The sequence below is a fragment of the Spea bombifrons genome, chromosome 7 (genome assembly GCF_027358695.1).
Source record: "Spea bombifrons isolate aSpeBom1 chromosome 7, aSpeBom1.2.pri, whole genome shotgun sequence".
Classification (NCBI taxonomy): Eukaryota; Metazoa; Chordata; class Amphibia; order Anura; family Pelobatidae; genus Spea; species Spea bombifrons.
In genome coordinates this window covers 37,867,223-37,888,239 of record NC_071093.1, presented here as the reverse complement: position 1 = coordinate 37,888,239, position 21,017 = coordinate 37,867,223, and the positions used below count along the sequence as shown (strand labels likewise).

The 21,017-nt window shown below is 40.1% G+C and overlaps 2 protein-coding genes across 2 annotated transcripts; one reads left to right on the top strand and one right to left on the bottom strand.

Annotated features, from left to right (window-relative positions):
* Positions 1-1,932: 1,932 nt before the first annotated feature.
* Positions 1,933-7,566, top strand: ANKS4B (ankyrin repeat and sterile alpha motif domain containing 4B). Its single transcript, XM_053471114.1, has 2 exons — positions 1,933-2,132; positions 6,465-7,566. The coding sequence occupies exons 1-2, from the start codon at positions 1,969-1,971 to the stop codon at positions 7,513-7,515; spliced, it is 1,215 nt and encodes a 404-aa protein (XP_053327089.1). The 5' UTR covers positions 1,933-1,968; the 3' UTR covers positions 7,516-7,566.
* Positions 7,567-9,923: 2,357 nt separating this feature from the next.
* Positions 9,924-19,684, bottom strand: CRYM (crystallin mu). The gene is made up of 8 exons (XM_053471378.1): positions 19,398-19,684; positions 18,103-18,253; positions 15,819-15,881; positions 14,931-15,032; positions 13,400-13,583; positions 13,118-13,239; positions 12,366-12,450; positions 9,924-10,333 (listed from the first exon to the last, which is right to left on the bottom strand). The coding sequence occupies exons 1-8, from the start codon at positions 19,562-19,564 to the stop codon at positions 10,260-10,262; spliced, it is 948 nt and encodes a 315-aa protein (XP_053327353.1). The 5' UTR covers positions 19,565-19,684; the 3' UTR covers positions 9,924-10,259.
* Positions 19,685-21,017: the final 1,333 nt, after the last annotated feature.

Sequence of the window (21,017 nt, the reverse complement as noted above, 5' to 3'; positions counted from 1 at the left end):
CCCCCAACTCATTTTCCAGAGCAGGTACAGCGAGGTGTTCAACTGGGTGCACTGGTTGTTTTTGGTAAGCCCCCCATGCATCCATGGCTGACATCACTATACATGGTGCTGGAGTCTCCTGAATCCACCCAGAAATGGGATTCCATCTATTGTAGCACATGCTGCTCAACATCTATACCATTATTATTGTTTATTTTTTATATAGCGCCATCATATTCCACCGTGCAGTGCTATGGATAAAGAAGGACATAACAAGTAGTATATAACATAATTTAACTTACAGAAACAACAGGCGAGAGATTCATTTATATCTGAATATTTACATAGTTCCATACCCTCCAAGTGTCCTGCTGTAATTAAATATGCAACAAAAGAGAAGAAAGCTTGTGGCATTAGTCTAGAATCTTTGAATCAAAGGTTCAAATCCTTGATTTGTTCTGCCAACTTCCCTACGTCTATAAATGAGAAATGTCAGGAAAGAATCATTGAAGGTAATGTAAGTGTTTGGGGTAATACATAAGGAGGAAGAGATGCTGTAAATGGATTATGGGAAGGGACTAAAAGATTAAAAATGGGGAATTGAGAGAGACCGAAAAAAAAAGAGGCGTTTAGAGGGTAAAGCAAGGGATATGAGGTAAGAGAAGGTTTAATGAGAGGGAGTGAAAGAGGAAAGGAGGGCATTTGTAAGGTGAATGTAGAGTGTAAGGTGAATTGTAGAGGAAAGGTAGAAGGAGGTGGGAAACTAAAGCGGGCTTAATGTAAGAAAGTGTGGTCATTACACTGGGCCGGTTAAAGCTCACGTGAAGGTTTTTGGCCACGATCAACCCTTATTTTTTTTTCCTGCTAAATACTTTACCAATGCCAGTTACGTCAATCACGATTCACCCAAAGGTCTATTTACTGGTAAATTACAGATAATCTTATTAATTAGAAGAACTTGCTAGGGGGAATTCCCAAGGGGGGATGCACTGGCCTTTTAATTGCACACAATAACAAACTTGGTACATTTCCCACATAATTGTTTAAAATGCCACATTAGTAATTACCATTAACGGGGGGAAAAAACTCCTTAGATGCGGACAAAGGATTTACTAATTTACTAATCCCATAAATCTATCCGAAGAAAAAGTAAATAATAAGGAGAAAACAAAGCAGCAAGAAAGGCATTTCCAATTTCCATGTTTAATTAAGCATATTAATTAATTATAAACGATAGAGGAAGATATATATATATATATATACACACTATACGGACAAAAGTATTGGGACACCTGACCATTACACGTATGTATTCCCATCCGCCGCATACAAAATAGGATTGTGAATACCGCCTCCTGCGTGATAGATCTAACGAAAAAAACAGTCCATCTACGGGTTAGTCCCCCCTGAAAAAGATTGTTAATATTGCATATTTTAGAGTAGATCTAACGGAAAAAAAACAGTTGATCTAACAAATTGAGTGATCTTTTGTTAAAATTCTTAATATGGGGGGGGCTAACCGGGGGGGGCAGTCCCTCTTTTAGTCCCAAATCGCCCTGTCCCTCTTTCGTCCCCTGGCTGCACAGCAGATAACAAGAATGATATACATGGTGATATTCCCCAAATTCTAGAGAAAACTGATAACACTGGAATTGATAAAGAAAATGTATCCAGTTGATAATAACATTTACATATTCGGCTTACATGAACCGTTATATTATTAAAATGTTTAACGTGGGGTAGCTGATCGTGTGGAACGCCGCAGTCTTGTGTTTTATCAGAAGTGTGATGGTTTAATGGCGACACTGCAGTTGCCAAGGCTCGCTCACATGCGTTAAAGTAATTTACAAGGACTTTGTACCCTGTGTGTCTAAATGTGACGTTTGGGCTTGTAATTATTAATTAACCAGTTTTATGATGGTTAAGTAAAGAATTTCCTTATAACCTTGGAGCGATTCCATAACACCCGAGCAAAAGACCAGAAAGAAAATGTCTACCAGGTACCACCAAGCTGCCATTGATGGTTATCAAGACATCTTAAAAGAAGCTACTAAAAAGGATATTAATAATTCAGACGCAGATGGAATGACCCCGACTCTGCTGGCTGCTTACCACGGACATCTGGAGGTACTTGAGTTGGTGTGCAACCGAGGGTAGGTAGTGCAACAAAGGTGTGGTGGCAGTAATAGGATACCTTTTGTATTTCCCCAGCATATATTCCACATCTCATTTGGATTAGAAGATTCTATAATGACACTAACAGAGTGGCTAATTATTTTTAGTGCTCCGGACGGGCTTCTTCACGCATGGTGTTTCGAGGTCCACCTGTCTTCTTCTGTACTTCATTTAGGGCTCATAAAAATCCTAATTGCTATTTATAAATACAGCACAAATGGAACTTTACCGTACATTTACCGTACAACGTATGTAACAATTAGTAATATACCCTCTAAACCTAATCATTTTCCTTTTTCTACAACCTGAACACCAATTACAGCCTAAAATGATGGTTTATTGGCCACACCGAACCCCTATCAGAAATAACAGGGTCGGGCTTTGGCTAGACTTCTACTACAAAATCATTTTTAATATGTATAACTTCTGCTAGAAGAACATATCACATTATATATATATATATATATATATATATATATATATATATATATATACAGTCATAATAACTGATGATTATCCATTTCCGTCACCCTTTCCATACCATGCAGAATTCCGCTGTTGAATGAAATACATAGATATTAGGCTCTTAACTATCTGCAGTAATGCAAAATCCAGCCGCAGCATGATAGAATCTGTGTTGGTCGTATTGCAAATTAAATGCATATATTTTTCAAGCTGACATAAAGCTCTAAGTTTCCAGAACGAATATTAAAAAAAAAAAAAAAGTGACAGGGAAAATACTGTTTTAGCCGCCGGCACTGAATAACGCCGCACATAGCTTTTGCAGCCGTAATTGAGTCTCATAAATGAAGCTCACTGACGCTGCATCCAATAATCATGATAAGACCTTGATTTGTAACAGGGTTGTGTAGATGGATGCCGAAGAGTCCAATTTAGCCGAGGCATGATTTCTCACAAGCTCCGACCGCCTGAAAAATATATAGATTTCCCTGTAACATTTAATTTAGTAATTGCTGCATACGTTTCCTGAAAGTTTCTGGTATTTAAAGTTTATAGGGACTTTATGTAACAGTTTTTGTTTTAAAGATCAAGAGTATGTTAGATGCCTTTGGATTTTTGTAGCTGTACAACAATCTGGTAAACTGTCCATCCTTCAGTGTGTGGAAACCAGGTGGATACAAGTGGCCAAGTATATCATAAATCTGGCAGGCGTCCAAATGTACATCATTTATCGGCCACAAAACTTAATCCCAGATCTGAATTTTAACCCCGATCAGGCCGTGGGCACAGTGTAACTAATTCTTATCCCTACCCATACCTTCTCTAGACCTTTTCAGGACTGATCCTCAGAGCTCTCCTTCTAGGGCTGACATACAGGGCTACAAATAGAATAACATTAATATTTTAGAGCTTCTTGATCCAAGGAGAAATCCGATTGACTTTTGGAGTGAAGAAGACTTTTTTTCCCCCCTGATGGCGGAATTCGGAGTAGCTTAATTAGGGTTTTTTGCATTCTTTTGGATGAAGAGTAGGAAGGGCTGGATGAAGGTTAGGTAGAATGGTTGAACTTGATGGACTTTCTTCAACCTTATTTACTATGTAATTTTAGGAGGCAGGAACATAGATGGAAGGGGCATTAGCCCCAAATAGATGTAAAAGGGGCAGAATCTAGGTAGGCATGCCCAAATCTCATACTCATATGAGTAATCGCCCTACTCAGTTACATTAATCGCTATCGCAGGTCTTGGTAAGCCAAGACATCGAGCCACACCACAATCCACACTGCTTTGGTCACTTGAGCGCTCAGGGATTGTATCACTTGTGCCATAGAATGCGATGTAGCCAGATGTGCTATTAATCCTCTGGCTGAACACCTTATGATAACAGTTTTATGGAGCTCAGAGAGTCTACTAAATGATCTCTTTTGCTGGCCATCATTCCAAGCATGTTATTGATGTAATTTAGCACCAGCATATTTCCCTGGAAAGTAGAAGAATATTGGCTCTTTCAACCAATTTTCAAAAAACGATTAAAATTGTTATTCATCTTTGTCCTATTATATTGGCATCCTTTTGTGATGGAAAAAAAATGATGAATGGCAATGAATGTGATATATATAATATGTTTTCCCCATATGAACAGAAAATGGATTCTATTGAATTTCTTCTCGCATATTGTATCGCTAATGATAGTATTTTAATACAATGCGGATCATTTACATGTTGTTGATTTCAAACTTGTCACTCAAAAGATAACAGTTTGGTACCGATGATACCATCCCCCAACCTCAACTTAGGCTGGGGACAGCGGGCTGGGCAGAGGTAATAGTGTTTAATACGGTAAGGGAATTTAAACATGCATGGGGCGGGCATATGGCTCCTCAATGTAAGACAAGAGCAAGGACAGATTAAGGTTTGAGTCTTTACATCAGGAAAAATAGGTTGACTAGATGGGCTGAATGGATCTTACCTGCTGACAAACTGGGTTTTTTTTACTACAAGTAGAGTTGGCAAGAGAGTTATAGTTTGAACTCTCTCGTTTCACCATTCGTAGTGAAGGGCCAATCCTGGCAGGTTTCTCCAGCAGGAATAGCTGAGATGGCCCAATTTCATGGATAATTCAATGCGCAGGAGACTATGAAGAAATCTCACTTAATTAACTATACATCATAAAGAGCCAGCCAAGCTTTGCCTACGGCAGACATTCGTTGGGTTAGGACCTTCAAGTCAAAGAGCAGACACCACAACTCTGCTGCCAATTCTCCCTTTAGAGAACAGACCTCATTGGGACATTTCCAGGGTCACTTTTTATGTAGTTCCATAGCGCATTTGAGAAGTCTCCTGCCAGTAGTTATGTAATATCTATTATCCCCTTCCCAACACATCAGCCCTTGGCACCTCACTTTAGAATCCCGCCTCAGGTATCTGGACAACCCCTGCCATGTTATCCCTTTAACTTAATTGAAAATGTACATAAAACAGCGTGGAACAGTTGCTTAGTAGACGTGGTACGGCCAAAGACAGTCAGATATTTCAAGATGTCAGGATAGACAGTTTACTTCTTTAAATTACATGCAGTATAAGCATCTGATCCTCTTGTTTATGACCTCTTGTTCTAACATTTCTTATCCTATGACACATTTATAACCAGCAAACATTCTGAGCACATAGAAAAGATTGACATAAGAGGAGGAAAGAGGGGCAGAGGGATTGGGGTCCCAAAGTAAGAGTAGGCAGCGAGATGCTTTTTGGTGGACATATTTACTAATGATTTCAACAAGCCTTGTGACAGACGCTGGTGTCTTTGTACAGACAGTTGTCCTACTTCTGGTGGTAACTGGGCAACATTTCTTACAGCAACGCTGCTCAGATCTCACGCAGACTAACAGAGTAAAACATATTTGATTTGTTTCACTGACAAAATCAGTACGGGCTGCACATAAAATCTATATATACAGCACAGAAATGATGACGCTTGGATGAAAATTCTGCCTAAAGCCCTTTGTTACTCTATAGAAGCCCTGGTGGATAAACGTGGAGTTAGAAGTAAACAGGCAGCTGAACCCTTGTCCCCTTGCCAGCCCTCCCCAGCCCGCGGCTGCATATACTGCCATAAATGTGATCTGTTTTGCACTTTGCATTAATAAATGACTTCAGCCTCTAACTTTTATGGAATGAATGACAGCAACAGATTGCACAAGGACAATTTGCTTGAAGGAGATTGCATACATTACCTTTAAATTACTCCCATGTCACATTCCGTAATGTAATATATCATTATTTCAAATTACCTGTATACCCAACGCCATATATGCATGTGTACAGAAGCTTAGCATAGTATACAGGGTATGCATATACAGTAGGTGTTACATATACTCCTATAATCAGCACACGATTATTGTTAATTCATTTTTTTTTTATTGCTGGTAGGTTGCGGTCTATTCACTAAAGATGGAATTTGTAGAAGTGGAACATTTCAATATATATATTATAAGGGGTTGACCCCTTCTCTTGAAACAGGGCTCAATTGGCTCCACACAACGTATAGGTGGCATGGCGGAGTTCTTAAAACGCTCATCACTGGTTTAGTTATGCGTTCTACGGGGGGCAGCTTAGTCCTGGGACCAAGAGAAGCTCCCTAGGGTTTGCCCTTGACAATGATACCAGGGAGTGGAAATGTCCAACTCGAGTTAGATCCTCATTCAAATCAGAGAAGGTTCATTAGAAGACCTCTTATAATATCTAAAGAGTGTTTAAAAGACTAAGATCTGAAAATTGTATATATAGCTGTGTATATCCATATATTATGTTATTGACAATGACCGTAGTCACTTTGTATTTGTCTTTCAGCGGAGATCCGGATAAAAGTGATATCTGGGGAAATACCCCTCTTCACCATGCGGCCAATAATGGTCATGCTAATTGTGTGGCGTTCCTGGTTAACTTTGGAGCCAATATATTTGCCGTGGATAATCAATTCCGTACTCCACTGGACGTGGCTGCCATTAAAGAACGTACAGATTGTGTCCATATCCTAGATGGAGCAGCAAATAAACAGATATCCTTAAATCCTAAGAAAGTAGCCCGATTGAAGGAGCAAGCCACTAAAGACGCAGAGAAGAAGATTAAGGAATGTGAGAAGCTGCAGGACCGGCATCAAAATCAAATGAACAAAAGTTACAACAAACAAAATTCCAATACTTTTAAATCTTCCACGGGAACATTTTCAAGTTCTACAGGCGCTGGTGTTTCAACTCCATCAACAATATCCACTTTGACCAAGGGTTTGAAAGACACATTGCAGTTGAAATTGAAAAAGAAAGATAAAAATACAAACGACAAAGGAACAGCAAGCAATGTGATCTTTGAAAAGGATGAAAGTAACATTGGTCATCGAACTAAAGTCATGGATGTCTTTAGTGAAAACGACGAAGATAACCAAAAAGATGAAGACAGCTCTCCAGATAAAAGAGAATCCATTTTCAATCGCCCTGGGCTTGGGAATATAGTTTTCCGAAAGAATCTCGCAGCAGCCGTTAATTCCAATTTTGATGTTGGGTTCAACATTTCAGATGAGTTGTTTAAAGAGGAGGTAGAGGATGCTAATAATTCAGATGCCAATAATGAATACAATGTGCCTTGGAATGAAGATGAGGTGGAGTCAGATGAAGAAGGCGAAAGCTCTCCTCTCCAGGTCTTCTTGGCATCCAATGGTTTACTTGAACTGTTTGGCACACTTACAAGGGACAAAATTGACCTAGAGTCACTGATGCTATGTAACAATGAAGATTTGCAAAGCATTAACATACAGCTTGGACCGAGAAAGAAGCTCCTCAATGCAACAGATAAAAGAAAGCAAGTTCTGGAACAACCAGGCAAGATCATTGATACTAAATTATAACCATGTAATTAGTTATATTCATTTCTAAAATAGATTGATAGATAGATAGATAGATAGATAGATAGATAGATAGATAGATAGATAGATAGATAGATAGATAGATAATGGGACTAGGGTCAGATAGTGGTTGAGGAACATGCATCATTTTGGGTTGGATGGAAAGACAGTTATGTTTTTCTACTGTAACCTTCGACAGGTTGGTTTAAAGGAACTGCTGATTGCTGGCATTTGAGGTTTTGTATGATATATAGCTCATTAAGTTTCTTGATACATTAAAACTTTCAGTCTTTTGCTCTATCAGAAAACACAGCCTCAATATATCCTATTTTTAATTGTATGTTGTCCACCAACCCTTATGTCACATCATAGGTGCCGGCAGTGTTGATATAATGTACATTTAACACAGATAATCCTCATATTATATCTCTTCTTCTTCATGCTTTTATCTATCTAGTTTTTGAAGGCCATTAGAGTTGTCATCCCTATTCTGCCAAAAGAATGCAGTTGCTTGGGTTGTTCTAGAGAACGTAGAATACCATTCGACCTCCCTGAAAAAAATAGATTTTTCCTACTCACATAGAGTAACCTAAATACAGGAGATTTAACTTAAAAGCACAGCTTTATTGTACGTTAGCGTGTGTCAATTATAAGCAGTCATATTAAGGTGTTTATGCACAATAATTGTATTTCTATTTTAGTTTACTTTGAAAGTTTTCTTATGAATCAACACGTAGAGGACTAATGTTCGTTATGTCTATTGCTGCATGTATCATTACTGTTTTTTGCTGATTATTAAAATATCTCTTTTCATAAAATCGATTATATGTATCAAATAAATATGAACAAAATCCATTTCAAAGTGAACCGCTAACTTTTACCATAACGATGTTTACCATAATCACATTGACTTATTATAACAAACTATAGGGACACTCTGATATGCGTCAAAGGGGAAAACTTTGAATGACAAAATGCTCACCCAAAACTCGCAAAATGACCCCCTAAACCAATCAGCACAACATAATGAGTAACATATAGCATAATGCATAGGGATGTAACATCTAGCATAATGCATAGGGATGCAACATCTAGCATAATGCACAGGGATGTAACATATAGCATAATGCACAGGGGTGTAACATATAGCATAATGCATAGGGATGTAACATATAGCATAATGCACAGGGATGTAACATATAGCATAATGCACAGGGATGTAACATATAGCATAATGCACAGGGATGTAACATATAGCATAATGCACAGGGATGTAACATATAGCATAATGCACAGGGATGTAACATATAGCATAATGCATAGGGATATACGGTAACATATAGCATAATGCATAGAGCTACAGCTACATATAGGAGCTGTGAAAAGTGACAGACCAGTTTAACATTTTGTGTTGGAAATAAGGGGAGACGGAAAAAGGCAATACTGAAATCTACAAGAAAATCACTAATATCAGAGTGATTTAGAGCAAATCACACTAAAAGAATTCTATGTCTGCATTATCGGCTGTAAAGTAGGCAACCCTAACGTCGGTATGAAGATGATGTGTTTTAGAATGGCTTTCAGGCACTGAGCATTAAGGCGCTGGAGTTAGAAATGAAAGTTGCTGTTACAATTCCATCCTGTTAATATCAAATCAACCTTCAATGCTTTCTACAAACGTCACTCCTCTGCCCAGACATTAAACACTTTGACCCGGAGGCCGCGTAATCAGCTCTGATTTCCAGAGCCTTTGGATAAAAGGAAGGAACACAGATCTGCTGTCCGGAGGGAAAGGAAACATAGTATATATATATATATATACACATACATACATATTTACATACATAAAGTGATACCGGTGCAACATTGGAAGATAGGTCTCATCTCTATAGCAACAGCTCCAGTGTAATAATTAGGCAATGGAACTTCACCCAGATCCAAAATCCAAAGGGCAGACCTCTTACCTTAGAGGCTTGGACAACGCCGTATAACAGTCCAGTCCAATCATACAAACACTTTAATAGTCCATCATTAGGATTCTATGAAGTGACTCGCCAAATCTGTTAACCAAATGGCTTTAATATCTGTCTCCTTTGAAACCTTGACTTTTCATTGTTTATTATTATTTATTGTTTTATATAGCGCCACCATATTCCGTAGAGCTGTACAATGGGTAGACGGGACATAACAAGTTGTATATAACATAACAATTTAACTTACAGGTGGGGAGGGCCCTGCTTAAACAATATTACAATCTAGGGGTTGTAAAGACCTATTTAAAGATTCATTTAATTGAGTCACCTGCTTTCAAGAAGGGATATCAACCACAACATACTGGTAGTTAAACCACCAACTGGTATCCTTTGATAGCGGTGTAGGAAGGAGTCAGGTCAAAACTGTGTGATCATAAGTTTTGAGTTAACGTTTAAAAATAATGGTGCAGACGCTTTTTGAAGTGGAACGGGGTTCGGGGACATTCCCACCAGACGCTTAATACATATATTTATAGACGCATATAGCTGACCCACAAAAGTATTTAATAGTATTTACTTAATAAAAGAGAAAACACACAGTGTACCTGAATTCTAATAAAATCATTCTAATATCAGACTAACAAAGTAACAAAGAAAGTCTATGAAATTATTCTTCTCCGCTAATAATAAAATGAAAAGAATATTCAACTTTAAAGAAAGCCATTTGTTCGATGTTTACTGTAAATTTCTTAACTACGATTGGAGATCCTCCATTCAATCAGTTTCCTTATTTATTGTCCAAGAATCGTATACAAGTTTTGCAGAAACAGTATCTTCAATTGCCATACCTAAAATATTAAAAACAAAAAAAGGAGAAATAACAATTATAAAGCAAGAGAGAGAGAGAGAGAGAGAACGAGAGAGCCACAGAGAGAGAACGATAGAGAAAGAGAGAGAGAGAGACAGAGAGAGAGAGAGAGAGAGAGAACAAGAGAACGGGAGAGAGAACAAGAGAGAGAACGAGAGAGAGAACAAGAGAGAGAGAACATGAGAGAGAACACGAGAGAGGGGGAGCGAGAGAGAACAAAATAACAAGAGAACGGGAGAGAGAACGAGCGAGAGAACGGGAGAGAGAACGAGAAAGAACGAGAGAGAGAGAACGAAACAACAAGAGAACGGGAGAGAGAACGAGAGAGACAATGAGAGAGAGCAGGGAGAGAACGAGAGAGAGAAAGAGAAAGAGAACGAGAGTGAGAAAACGAGAAATAGAACGAGAGAGAAAGAGAACGAGAGAGAGAGCAAGAGAGAGAGAGAGAGAACGAGAGAGATAATAAGAGAGAGAGAAAACGAAAGAGAGAACGAGAGAGAGAGAGAGAGAAAATAAATCAGCAACCACCTTATAGCGATTGTACCTTAAACATGGACCTTTGCCATCAAAGCTATTACCATCTGAATTCATTAACTAAACGACCTATATCTTGTCTCGCTTTTGTTTAGTAGTCAGTGCAATTGCTTTAGAGATACTCCGTTTACACATTAACCTCTGAGATCTGGGCGCACCATCTCACCCCGGACCGCCGGGCATTACCCGGTTTGCCAGATGGCCAGTCTAGACTCGAGTGTAAAAAACGGTAGAGTTTGGGAAAAATGAAGGATCTGCTTTAACAACACGCGTGAGATCGTTCAAAGGGGAGGAATAATCATACATTTATTTATTTTTTTCATTTGGAAGACCCATTAAATGGGTTTATTTAGTGTACTGAACGGCAAAATGTAATATTCTGGAAAACATATGTTTGAAATGCAGCGTCCAACAGATTATTGCTTAAACATGTACTTTGTACCTTTAGCTCTAACATATGAAACATCCCTCCATGGAATAAAAACTAAGGAGAGCGGCTGGTAAAATATGTGTGTAATTAAATAAGCGCACAGCCCAAATATTCTTGCCAGTGACAGGGCACATTTCTCAGTATGATTTCAGATTCCAGAGCCTCTAGAAAATAAAGCGATCATGTGTATTTTACGACTGAATATTGATTTCAAGGCACTAGCATTATTATTTTAATAAACCGCGGATTTACCAAAAGAATCACTATTTTATACATTATAAGCCTTTAATGGGATTGCCGGTTTACTCTGCCATCAGTGTCCTGGGTGTAAGTGGAGCTGGGATACGGACGCTTTTTAGCAGGCTCTTAGCGAGGAGAACGATGGCAATAATAGCGATAGGGACAGAGTTTTATGGGGCTAATTTCCCAGTAAATTGTAGGTGATTTGCTGGAAGATGAAAAATCCCATCTCATTACAGTCACTATCCAACATGAACCCTGGGACCCAATTATTTCAAAGGACTGCTTGTTTGGGGAAATTGAGACGAAATGACTAATTTAACGGCTACTCACGTACAACTCACTGGGTAAATAAAGTCCTGGAACCAAATGGGTGGTGGGGCATGAAGGATGTTCCTCAAGTACGAGGAATGAACATTTCTTTGGTGCAATTCCATGCCTACAAACCGGATCAAGCAAGGAGATCCTTACAGTTCCCTGCTTCTTAGGTTATCCTTGAGAGACTTTATCAAACAAAGACTATAAGGTGGAATTTACAAATGTCATAGCAATCCAGGCTTATGGTTAAATTCAACCTGCAGGTTGGCTCCAGCTCGTGGCACAATTTTGCAACCATGCCCAACGCCATTATAGTGGTTGGGTACATGAAGGCAGCCACTCATGGTCACTTACCCAGACTCAAGCCGTCCAAGATAAATGGCCACCTCAAGCATGAGCTGGTGAAGGGTATCAAGTGACCTACCATGGCGCATGGTGCAGCGAAGAATCACATTGTACACAGAAACCCGAGAGCCAGCTCCACACTCACCTACTGACTTAAAAACTGTTGTTTTCTCAGGAGAAGCATGCTTTGTCCCCTTCAGCACTTCCCCGATTTCAGCATAAATGTCTGCCTAGAACAGAGAGAAGCATACATAGCAAGATCAAAAGATCTCTAGAAAATGTATATTATTTCTTCCATCATAGGCATGTTTGATAATGACTCCATACTGCACCCCCAATACTCACATTTTACCATGAATCAAACTTCTTACTCCATCTTTCTGGCACCTGCCTAAGAATTATCCATTCTATGCTCCACATCTACTCTGTCTCTTTCTATAAATACTTTAATCCATTCTTCCCATAAACTAGATACCATTATGTGCATTATATCCACTTTAGTGTCAGGTTGGTTTGTTGATTGGAATCTTTAGTCAAAGGTGATACTTTTTTGGGCCAACATAGAAAAAAGTGTAACATAAGAGTTTAGGACCTCAGCAGTCTCTTCTTCTGTGGACAGGACCCTGAAGACATCTGAAACCTGGGCAACCGTACGAGTAAGACAGAGTATGTCCACACCCTTCATTGACTTCCTTCGCTGTCGTCTCTTTGGTTTGGCCAAGTTCTTCCTGAAACATTTTCCTGCCTTGTCCTAATCTCTCCTGTGTGTGTCTCTTCAATGCGCTTTGTCTTCCTCGGCTGTCAGGGCTCACGTGGTAAACACAACACACCAGGAAGCCTTAATGAAACACAATATCTGGGTACGACGACCTTGCGCGTACCCTACAGCAGTCTTACCTGTGATATAACAATGTCTCCGGATTCTTTTGCAGCTGCCTCCCTCGAGTCCACGTACAGCACACAATTCTTCATGAGCGTATCGTCCAGCTCCCTCCAATCAGGACGGCAAGCTCCTATGGCTAAAAGACAACTTTATCTTAATAATTCCACAAATACAGTGGTGCACTGGGGGGGCGCTTTGTAAATAAATATTTCAATTACAGATGCAACACTCCAGATTTAGTGCTTCATTTTACTTATTTTTTTTGTCGGCGGATATATATTCTCTTTGGGTTTTACCGTTTACGTGGGCGCCTGGCTTGACCCAGTCTCCAAACAGCACAGGTCTTGTTGACATCGTAGCTGTTATAATGACATCAGCACCAGTGACTGCTTCCTGTGGGGTTGAACACACCGACACCTTTCCCCCCACAGCCACAGCAAATCTCTCCGAATTTTCCCTGGTGCGACTCCAAATCCTAACCTTCGCGGCGAGATGAGAGCACAAGCATCAGAGCAGAAGGTAATAAACATGCGTTATGTGCGTGTTAGGAAGCCCGCATTGTACTCGCCGCCTCATATGGTTTTGCGAAACATAATAATCCATGTCCCGTAGGGTTTCTAAAAGAAGATGAAATAACTTTGCGAGGATGGGGCGATCCGACATTAGGATTAGAAGAAGGCCCACTGTTCGAGGCATTTTCATGTAATACTCGCATCCCCGAGGTAGATAGATGTGTTTCTTAAAAATATCTGGTATTAATCGGGCGTGAAACTGACTGAATGTTAGGGATTATTACATTTCAATCATTTTAAAATTATAATTACATCCATACTGCCGCATGATAGCAGGACAATGCACCAGGGGAACATGCATGAGCAAACTGTACGGCGGGGGGACCCAAAGAATACCCTGCTGAATAACCGTAATGAGATAAAGTCTCGTAAGTCTTAATTACCTAATTGATGCCCGATAGCACATTTCAATATTGGATGGAGCTGGTCTATGATCGTATCATATGGCGCATGCTCAGTAGTACCCCCCCCGGCTGCTGCTACTCCCATTCACTTTAAAGAGAGTTCAGCTCCACGCAGGAAAGCGGACTCCAATATGGATCTAATCGTTAAAATTATGCTGGAAAGCTATTTTAAATAAAAAGCAATTGGCGGTTGATGACAGCACAGCAGGCAAGCCCGCCATTGTACCAGATGGAAGGTGACAGCTGCAGGTGATCCTGCGCAAGAATGACACTTAAATCCCTGAAGCATTTTTAATACATCAAGATAACTTGCATGGGATTTGCATACGGCTCCTAAATCCAAGACACGACCAAGCACTGATTAAGGGCCGAGTCTCTACACAGGGAAAAACGGGGCGGAAATCCATAGAAAAGTGGTTTTTAGTAGGACTGTTGATTGTCTTTTGCCCACAAAGCTCACAGCTGCAGTGAGAGAAAGCGTAAGGGCGGAGCTTACTGGAACAAAATGGCTGCCTACGTTAGGAGATTTAAAAATGAAAGGCCTTGCATGTATTTTGCCCATGTCCATGTATTACATGGAAAAAACTATTTGCCCACAGCGGTTAATTACCCCCCTAAGGTGAACATAACACCATCAGCAATTTTTACAGCCTTAAAAGGAAAGTAAATTACGGTTGTAACACTTTAATATATATTTACAACATTGATGCAATATCACCGGGAACATTGCCCGCCGGAGGGAACATTTTAATTATTTCTTTATAGCGGCGCACAGCAACATGAGCAACTCAGCCTACAGAAAACGAGAGGCATCAATCCAACCCCTTCAGCCCGTAATAATAATTATTTACCTCCTTGAACGCAAACTGTTGTGTGAATGCCTCAAAATGGCTACGTGCTTGAGCTCCGGTGCCCAGAATGCACAGCACTTCAACATGCGCGGGCTTCAGCAGCTGGAAGGAACGCAGATCAGAGCGAGAGCATCAATTACGCTCATTCATTTACTTATTTATTGGCTAGGATGCTCACAAATGTACTAATGATTTATTAAGTCATTTACATTCAGACTGCATCTTTCAAAAGCGTAAACTTGTAGTCAATTAAAACAATGTATGCTCTGCGCTGGTTTTCTGAAAATAATTCTTAAATTAAAAATGATTGTATATTATTCACAAAATACATATTAAAAACATTAAATTAGCATTAATGAATGAAAGGTGATATTTGTCTTGGGTTTCTTGGCCAGGACTAGATGACCCGAATGGCTCCTATCTGCCGTTACTTTATATGTTTCAGTCTTTTCGGATCTTTTGCTGATGTTACCTCTAGATTGTAGGCTTGCTATCAGTATGTTATGGTTGATATTCCTGCTTGAATGTAGGTGATTCAATTAAGTGAATCTTTAAATAGATCTTTACAATCCCTAGATTGTAAGCTCGTTTGAGCAGGGTCTTCCTGTTATGTTATATTCGCCTTGTTATGTCCTGCCTACCCATTGTACAGCGTTACGGAATATGATGGTGCTATATAAAACGGACTGGCCGTTGGCCGACACGGCTCCGGGATCTGTCACTGGAGTGGATATACATGGCTACACAATGCATGAGCATCATAGGCGGCCACCGGATTTCAAGTCCGACCATGCCCACAGGGAAGGAGGGATTTGGGACTTTAATAGAGTGACTGTCCCTCCTGAATAGGGACAGATAGATGCTATACTTTTTTGGTTTTGTAAATACCTTTGTTGCGATCACTGACACTGCAGCCGTCCTCTTATCTGTTATCACTTTGCCATCGATTACCTAAATAACAAAATTACAGATCTTATCAAGTGAGAATAAATCAATTCACCAATTTAAAGCAGCGCCGTCTCATAATCCATGAAATTGGCCTCCCCCTCCTTACCGGCAGATCCTTTACAACTGGAGTCAAAACGAAGACAGAGGAAAGATCCGGAAGAGTGCTCAAAGTGCCCGAAGCCGGTTAAAAAATACATTTATTTAACTTTATGTTACAAATATAACAAACTGGAGGAGATCCCGATTTCATTCTCCGGTGTCCAGAACACCAGAAAAATCATACCGCGCATGCTCAGAATTGTGTGCATGCCTACTAGCACTCTCAGTGTGAGTGACACTCAAGTTCGGAGGTATGTATAAGTAGTGAGTTTTATTTACAAATTGTAATTAAAATATATATATATATTTTCAGGAAAGCCCAATACCTGCCGGCTGTGCGAAATGTAAGTACGGTAATTCGTATTATATTTCGTCATGCTGCTGAGCTGAGAGATTCTCTTTGGCCCCTTTCGGCCCTTCACATTCTGTTGCTCTACAAACAGCGCGTTATCTGTCGGCTTGGTTAACGGAGGTGTCAGTATTCTTGGAGTATTCTCTGCAAATCCGCCGTGATTTAGGAAACATCCATCATGTCAGCGCTGCACCAAAAACCTCAATAATTAATAGCACATTCTACATCTCTCTGGGGTTTTATGAATTTGAATGCGGAAAATACCATCAAACTGCGGGGCGTGTAAAGCTGCTTAGTGGCAGACAACCAGTAAAAAGTATTTTCTGTCAATGTGGTACTGACTCCAATAACTCCCATCATGCTCAGCTGTCTTTTGCCAGCCACCCATCAAATGACAGAGTCTAGCTGTGAGGATTGTGGCTCTTGGGCTTTGTTTTGCCAAACTGCCCCACTTATTCCTGTTAGGGAGATGACAGCATCCCCCCTGTGGCCTCATGACAACACTTTGAAGCAGTGGACCGGATTATGATGTCATATGCTGGTATTCGCTGCATCATGCAGCGGTAAGATAAGTGCAGCGTAAATCAATGGTGGCCACTGGCTAACACCAGGCTTTAAGCAATTAAAGCCCTGTTACACTTAATTCATAAACTGGGGCAGTTGTTTAACCCCAGAACCCCCGAATACATGTCCACTATATATTCGGTATAAATGCATGCCACCCTCTAGGACGTATCCTGTCTTAATATAAAACCCTAATCTTTATTACAAACCATAAACTTTCTTGGAATAATGATGATGTCAGGACTAGGTGGTATTAACTATAGAATAGTAAATGCACTGAGAAATGGCAAGCAGAACAGTAGCAATGTTATATGATATGTGATATGACTCTAAGTTTTATTTTGGAACAATGATGACATCATAATATGACAGCATTAGCCTTAATGTACAGTCTAGGTATATCAGAACCAATCTATGGTAACCCTATTGCAGACTATTAGCAATCTCCGGACTATAATAACCTTATTAGAGAAAGAGAGTGATGTAACAACTTTATTGCAGAATAGAAGTGATGTCAGAACTAGACTAAACCATATCCTTGATACTATATCGGTGACCAACTTGTACTTCATTATACACAGTGCTTTATGATTTTAATTACTGTATAACCCTAAAATAATATATGAATGTTAAATTAAAAGCCAAAAGGATTTCTACACCGTCTTGAAGTAGCGCAATACACTCCTGTCAATTAGCAGAATGACTAGAGCGCCATCTAAAGTAAGCTTCAGGAATTACAGCGCACGTGTACATGGACCTTTTAACAGTTATCCCACGTGCTTTTGTACCTACATCTTCAGTCATTCCACAGAGATGGAATTGTTATGTATAGAAATAGAGCACCACGAGCGTGACACAGATTATGTGAATTACTCATCAAGAAAGGAGAAACTCTCCCCAATCCAGAATTCTGGAGGTTGAAGTCTACAAGGAACGACAAAGGTCCACATGGAGCGATAGGGGTCTGTGCAGCCACCGGCACAAATCCCACTAGCAATCGCTTGCACACAGACCATGAAGGCGGAATCAACATTGTAGACATTTGTGCTGGTGGCTGCACAGACCTCCATCATATTACATGAGCAGGGACTCTGGGGCAAATACCAGGCTCTCTGGCACACCACTGGGCTGCTGGCCAACATCACTGCATTCGCCTCCGATCTGCCACTACAGCTTGTTATGTACAAAGATTATTGTTAGATCACTTACAGCCTTTAGGGTTCCATTTGTTGGCTCAAATAAGAGGACAGTAGCTTGATGCGAGGGTAATTCACTTGAGGTTTTCTTCTCGTAGAACGTTACCAACTTGGTGGTTAAGGCATCGTCCACTGAACTGTAAGCAGGCATAACGCCTAAAAACCTGGAGGCAACAAGAAAACATATTTCAATATGAAACACATGCCGAAAATACTTACACCTGGGAGAACTATTGTCTCTGTCCCCTCCTGGGGATGGAACTGCCCTGGAACGTGATGAAGGCTGATATGGCTACCAGTGTGGAATGGGTGACATCGGACTAATTAAAGGGAAGTGTCATTCATAAGAAGAACATATGATTTAATTCAAGCACTTAGAACCATCTATCGCGGATCTCTAACACCCATGATCTCTCTACTGTGGGTCCAAGTGGGAAGTTCTATCATATTCCTGGAATGTTCCTACATTAACCCTGGAGACCCCCTATAACGCTCTTATCACATTTACTAAATCTGAGAACTTCCCAGGGCAGACTACCAGGAGCTCTCCCTATTCTGCTGGAGTGGCTTTGTGAGAGGCAGGGCTAGCTGTGCATAGGGATGGCTAGCCCCAGACATCATTTAGTGGGGGGGAAGCTGGGGGAGGAGCAGGGGGAGGCAGGAGTACTCAGAACATGGGTGGGGAGTGGGCGTGGTCAATTACCACTTCCCTGCCTAGAGAAAGCTGCAAGTGACCCCGAGACCTGGAGAAACATTGCTTCACCCAGAGACTCCAGGTCAAACTCAGAGATTTCCCAGGAACACTTGGGGGGGGGGTAATTGAAAACAGGTATATCAGCATATAGAAACTTGACGGCCGGTAACAACCATTCAGCCTATCTAGTTTTGATGTAAAACTTGACCTTAATCAATCTTTGGTCTCATCTTAGATTCAGGATAGCTTTATGCCTATCCAATGTTTAAATTCCCACACTGTATTAACATTTGACACTTCTTCTGAAAGGCTGTTCCACTTATCTACCACCTTTTCAGAAAAATGAAACTTCCTTACATTGCATCTAAACCTCTGACTCTAGTTTTAGTTTATGACCTTTCATTCTAACATTTCTCCTTTTGTTAAATAAATGTTGATTTACAGTAACGGTATGTTAGAAATCTTATGAAAATACGTTAAAGGGAGTTTTTAAGGTTATTTCAGAAGGCAAATTATCTTTCAAACTCTGTTTAATAGTCATCAGTATTTCCACATTTTATTACGAAGTATTAGTGTCTATCAGAATGAATGTAACACAGCGAGCGCGGTCTTACCCGTGGTACTTAGACACCGGCAATATGGTCCGGATTGGCTGAACGACACCACCGTCGCTGCCGCTGGAGAAGTTAATCAGCGCCCTCTCCAAAAGAGGGATCAAAGTAGGAAAATCTAAATACTTTTCAACTTGACGCTCTCCTATAAACACCGGCTGATCGCCCATGGTGAGGTTTCCGAATATCGGGTATTTAACCGTACGATTTCACTTTTTCTCAGCAGGCTGCGGGAATCTGCCGGCTGGAGGTTTTCTCTGATGAACCGTTAAACGTGACCCAAGTTTCCATGTCGCCTCCTTTCACAGACACTCCCCCCCGTCGGCTGGTTCGATCGTCACAGATGGAGTTTAACCCCTTTGTTAGCCTAGCACTAATTCCTTTGGCCAAAACATTCTCTATTCATTCAAAGGGACTTTGTCACCTTACGGGTGAGCGTGGATTTGAGTTAAAACTTCGCTCCGTAAGGAAAGGTATTATAATAAAGAAAAATATCAAGCCTAATAAAATAAAAATAAAGTTTTATAACTGATGGAACTGTAGCCAGAAAAAAAAAATAAAGGGCCAATCCAACCTGATCTGGTAGAAAAGCTGAAGAAAAAAAAAACAACACTGCTGGAATAATCAATCAATACAAATGTTGTTAAATTCAAAAGTATTTTGAGCGTGATGGAAACATATCCCCCTTTCCAGGTGATATTGTTATTATTGATTATTATTATACTTTATTTATAAAGCGCCAACAGATTCCGCAGCGCTGTACAAGGTAAAAATTTTACAGACAAGTACAAAATGACAAGCAATGAACATACAGATACAAGAGGAATTTTATTGTTTCTATTCTATTCTTTGGTTTCTATTCTGAACAATAGAACCTACATTCTATTGTTCAATAATAGGTAAACTTTAAGAAACGCTGTGATTACCAGATAAATGCACATCCACATTCTAGCATCCTTACAAAGTCCTACACAACATGATCACTTTGACGATGAGACTGCGGAGCATCTTACAGACGGTTCAAAGGCGCTTTAGGTAGCGGAGAAAGACAGGTGAGAACCCACCAGGTCACGCTTACTCCTTTTCATAATAATGCGAACTGTTAAAAGCTTAACGCATTCCTTTTAGCGTTATTGTGGAGCCATTCCTTCTTAATTAAGGCCGACCGCACGTAGCATCATTGAGTTATTTTGGCACGTTAGCGTGGGAAGCCGGCCTGCCTGCTGTTCATATTCAGTCTATTCATCTGTAAACGGCAGAGGACTCTCGCTTCTCCTGGCCATGGCACTAATTGTTTCTGACTCGGCATCGACCTACACTAGAACACCCACCGTCTTCTTACTATTAATGGTCACAAAAAAAGCAAAGTCCGCATATAATATTACATTAGATACACACATCTCATATATAATGACTTCATTCAATAGAGACTTTGTTCCCTAGGTGTCTCGAGTACCTTTTATATGGTGAAGTAGCATATAATCAATAGTATATAAGTGTTTTGCAGACAATGATAGTCACATAATGCATTTTTTTTCTTTGCGGTTTTTAGCCTCTCTGACGCAAGTAAATAAAGTAGCTTTTCTAAGGTCGCATTTAACACGAACCGTCATTGAATAATAA

What these genes read in the sequence shown, in the direction of transcription:
- ANKS4B (XM_053471114.1), top strand. Translation starts at nt 1,969, where the DNA reads ATGTCTACCAGGTACCACCAAGCTGCCATTGATGGTTATCAAGACATC. An exon ending in GAGTTGGTGTGCAACCGAGG is followed by an intron (nt 2,133 to 6,464) that starts GTAGGTAGTGCA and finishes TTTGTCTTTCAG; the next exon opens with CGGAGATCCGGATAAAAGTG.
- CRYM (XM_053471378.1), bottom strand. Translation starts at nt 19,564, where the DNA reads ATGGGCGATCAGCCGGTGTTTATAGGAGAGCGTCAAGTTGAAAAGTAT. An exon ending in CAAATGGAACCCTAAAGGCT is followed by an intron (nt 15,882 to 18,102) that starts GTAAGTGATCTA and finishes TTTGTTATTTAG; the next exon opens with GTAATCGATGGCAAAGTGAT. An exon ending in AACAGTTTGCGTTCAAGGAG is followed by an intron (nt 13,584 to 14,930) that starts GTAAATAATTAT and finishes CTCGCCGCGAAG; the next exon opens with GTTAGGATTTGGAGTCGCAC.